Consider the following 4171-nt stretch of genomic DNA (forward strand, 5'->3'; position numbering starts at 1 on the left):
TGATACTCTCGGTTTGGCAGTTGTTTCAGCGCTTTGTTTGCATGCATGCTTTTGCATTTTTATATCACACCTTATGCAAAGTAAATTAGCATATTGTATGGTTCTGCGTTATCATTCGTCTGGCATTCCGACAACATGAACGAAAAGACCGAGTCTGTCAATCTTCTATGTGTGCCGCATCAAACAGAGTCGCGAATGTGTGAGGTCTAATAATAACAACCCGATGGAGCCATTTATGCTTATTATTATTATTATTATTATTATTATTATTATTATTATTATGGCGAAGAAAGCACTGGATTAGTCCAGGTGAAATTTAGGGTAAAAGCCCCTGATCGTACCAACTGGTGACTGATCTACAACGCGAGTGCTAAAAACAAAAGTTGGAAAGTGGAACGCCTGTTATTGAAAATACGTTTTGCTATGTTACCACTGAGGGGTGAATCTCGCGTCGGGACAGTAGTTCATCAACTCATATTGTGAAAGTCACTGGACGAGTCTAAGTTCACAAGCGTTTAAGGAGGGAGGCAAAAAAGTAAAATTCGCAGGTACTCAGAAATGGCCCACTGTCCATCACAAGATCCTAGCGCAAAGAATAGCACTTCAAAGTCAGTCTCATACACTGGAATAGTCAACAACACAATGACCCGTTAGCCACGAGCAGTATCCTTCAACCCAACCCAGCCCAAAAAGAGAGGCCGAAAAACTTCTGTCAGTGATGGTCTGTCTTGGCGGACATTTCTGTGTTCGGCGTCTGGCGGGATACTGCTCCAGACATTCTGAACTTAACCCATAGATTCCAACATGTGGAAATTCTGATATAGACACCTACTTTGTCGTAATGTCCAAATTAGACAAACTGTGCATTAACCTCACAATTTAGTCACCGCATGGTAGCTTCCACACTAATATGAGTCAGTCACACGGAGTGTTGCGACACCGAGGTAACGTTCGGTGGTGAATCAAGACAGGTTCTCCTATGGACATGTTAAACGCATATAAAGTCCATCGTCGTTGCGTCATAGCGATGTTTGCAGCGTCCCCAACAATGTTTCACATAAATCTTCGTTTGCGCTGCCCACATGCGTGTCCACATGCAAGACGGCTTAGAGGTGAGAGTGCGGATTCACTGACCTGAAGGTGCGTGGTTCGAACCCGACCTCTGCCTCTCGACTTGCCCTGTCTAGGCTCAAACAACCCGGCAGTATCCCAGCCCTCGTGCAACCTTCGGGTGGCATGGCAGCTAGGCACCGGAAGAATGTTACAGCTGAACGTTATACTCAAATTGGATCAACTTCACTTAGTGTTCCATGGAGAACGATTATTCCGATTGGCGTAAGGGGCAACAATGTGAAGTGGCCTTGGAACAGTAACCAAATGCCGCCAGCGGATGGGTTTTTGACCTTCGCAAAAATAAATACACAGCGGACAATTCAACCCATAAAACTTCGCGGGCAACCGACGAAACATGATCATTTGCAAACTAAGTTGGCTTAACCGGCAGACTCAACAGAATCCCGAGTGAATCGTTCGTTAATGAGCTTCTTCGACTGAAGGATATTGTAGACGAGAGGTTCGATTTCAATTCAGTCGGAGCAGAAAGTAAGGTTGACAGAAGCTCAGGGAACACGCCTGTCTGATGGGCCCAAAAATGGCAAAACTGGGCTATCGAGTGTTCAGCAAATTTGTGAGTAACTTGTTTCCATCAACACGTTTGATCTGCACTTAATGGAAGTCGTTTTTGCAACTTACGGTGAGCGAGAAACAGACGCTCGTTATTGAGTCAAGTAAGCATAGTTGGTTGGCCCTTTTCTCCTGTGAGTTACATTTCAATCAAGATATACGCTTCAGAAGCTAATTGGTAGCAATAGCTAATACTTGGTACACTCTCGGGATATCAAATTCACAAAACCCATAAGAGAAATAAAAAAAACTGATCACTACAGGGGGAGATATAGAGGGGGGGCTATAGTGAAGCCACGTGCAGACGAATATAAAATTCGTCTGACACATTTAGATATAAATTGTCAATACAAGTCGCACGTTCACTGAACTGAACTGAGAATAGGTGAACACGAGCTAATGAGCAGAAAATGCGGAGAACCTATACTCGCGTGTAAAGTAGCCATAGCAATCGTCATAGCCCCTACAATTCAACTTAGAATTGCACGACTATATTTGAATCCGAAACTTACAAAACACAACTCCACATCAGGTACAACATCCAAATGACCAATAAGATTCCTCACGCGTTAACAAGTCCTTCGTAAGGAAAAGTGGCACTCAAATCCCAAATTAGCGGCTGAAAGTGTCCCGTCGAATGAAAATGTTCCACCTTAATAAAACAGATCCAAGCACTGTCTCAAAAATCGAAGATTTACCTGGATCCTTGGCAGAGGTTCAAGCAGGTGGCGATTGCTGGGTGAAATGCTCGAAAAAATAAGTCAGTTTCAGACTACTCATGAGTAGTGTCGATGGGAAACTGGTGGACAAGTAAACTTAAAACGGGGAAAAGATACCCTTCCTGATATACCATTGTTGTCTGGAAAACATTTTGGCCGCTAATCATTTACAATGCTGTCATTCACGAGGAGGAATGAATAATCGCATAATGTGAACACTGATATTTTGGGATCTTCAGGTCACCACAAGTCCGGCAGGTAAAATAGTGGTTGTGGTCATATGACCAGTAAACAGCTGATCAACGATTATACTAAACTGGAAGATGATTGAATTCCCATATAATTGGACAGGGTAGTTTCAAGGTGTGCTGTGTGAGTAAGTCTTATAGCATGTCTCATCTCAAGGACAAGTTCAAAATTGAAAAAATATAACCCTTTAGCTCATATTTTAAACATTGCGGTTCCAGGAACCCTAGGGTAGTACACAATTTTGTTTCCTCCTTTTGGTTACTTCCCGAATCTCCATTAGGACTCACTTACCAGTAGTTCGAACACAAACCACCAACTGTTCAGTGGTATCAACTTCACTCGAGTGTAGGGCGCATCAGAAGCTCCAATGAATAGACGCAGAAGCTCTTCAGGAAGGCGCTAAGATGAAGAGAGAAGTGAGGGATATGGTAAGGGCTTGTATATATTCTGGTACTTTAGTGTGTTTGCTCTGATTATTGGAAGTTTAACCATTTGTGTTTCCGGGAAATCGGGATAGAAATGTTGCGAAACACCAGATGGTTTTTTTGGAACGAAGAACAGTTCAGCGATAAATGAGTTCATCAAACTGTTGGAATGTGTACTTCAAGAATCGGAGGTCAAACTAAATTACAGAGCCCTTTTTAACTTTTTCAGGGTGAAAACGATCGAAGAAAGCACAATCTATGATCTGGCGGAGAAATATGTAATTCCAATCTCATTCGTACTAAAACCTTCCGCCTATCTGGATCAGGACCCCGAGACCCGACTTATCCCAATAGTTAACAGCAATAAGTAAGAGTAACAGTTAGTAGACACGGATCACTCACTCATTGGAACTACTGCATTAAAAGCATCGCCTTCACTGTTTAGCCACCAAATCTTGCACTTCAGCAATCAAGCAGGATGATTCAACTTGATCAGTTGACGAGAACATTGCTCTTTTCATTCGGTGAAAGAACACCCCATCAGTAAAACCAACGTACTATTTGATAAATGGTTCCGAGGTGATTTGCTGGAATAAAGTGAATTAACTAAATAATGACCGAAGCAATTAAATTAATGCTGCATGATCCAAACGGCTCCTTCCTTAATTGGGTAGCACCTTCATGACAGATTTTGCGTTTATGAGCTCTGGGCCCAAAGTTTGGCCAAATGCTTTGACGCGAAAATGGTAATCATTTGTAGAAAGCTCGGCCACACCCAATTGTGACTCATCAGATGGACAAGTGGTCGTGAGGTTAGTAGCATACAAAGAACAAGTGAAGTATGGTGTGAACGGAATCCCAGCGAACAAATCATAGTCTCCATTCCATACTGCACAAGTCACAAGAAAAACCCTGAATTGGACACATCCGTACTGAGGAAATCATTTTGGTGACACGGACTGTTCCTCTAAAAATCCCTCTTGAAAAAAAAGGAAATTCCAGAATCTCAAAATCGCTGGATTGCTTCACGATGAAAAAAGTATTTAAAAAATGAAAGTTTTTGGCAGACTCTTTAATCGATGTCGCCATCAGAAC

General features: G+C 42.3%; 1 protein-coding gene across 1 annotated transcript in view; it reads left to right on the top strand.

Moving 5' to 3' along the window:
- The window catches only part of T265_02777 (hypothetical protein), a gene marked incomplete at both ends in the record, with an annotated part of 11008 nt that extends 7561 nt beyond the window's left edge, over positions 1-3447 (top strand). The window contains one exon of the mRNA XM_009167102.1: positions 3306-3447. Within this exon, the coding sequence (XP_009165366.1) occupies positions 3306-3447 (142 nt within the window). The remainder of the gene's footprint in view (positions 1-3305) is intronic.
- Between the last annotated feature and the right edge of the window lie 724 nt (positions 3448-4171).

The sequence above is a fragment of the Opisthorchis viverrini genome (genome assembly GCF_000715545.1).
Source record: "Opisthorchis viverrini unplaced genomic scaffold opera_v5_36, whole genome shotgun sequence".
NCBI lineage: Eukaryota > Metazoa > Platyhelminthes > Trematoda > Opisthorchiida > Opisthorchiidae > Opisthorchis > Opisthorchis viverrini.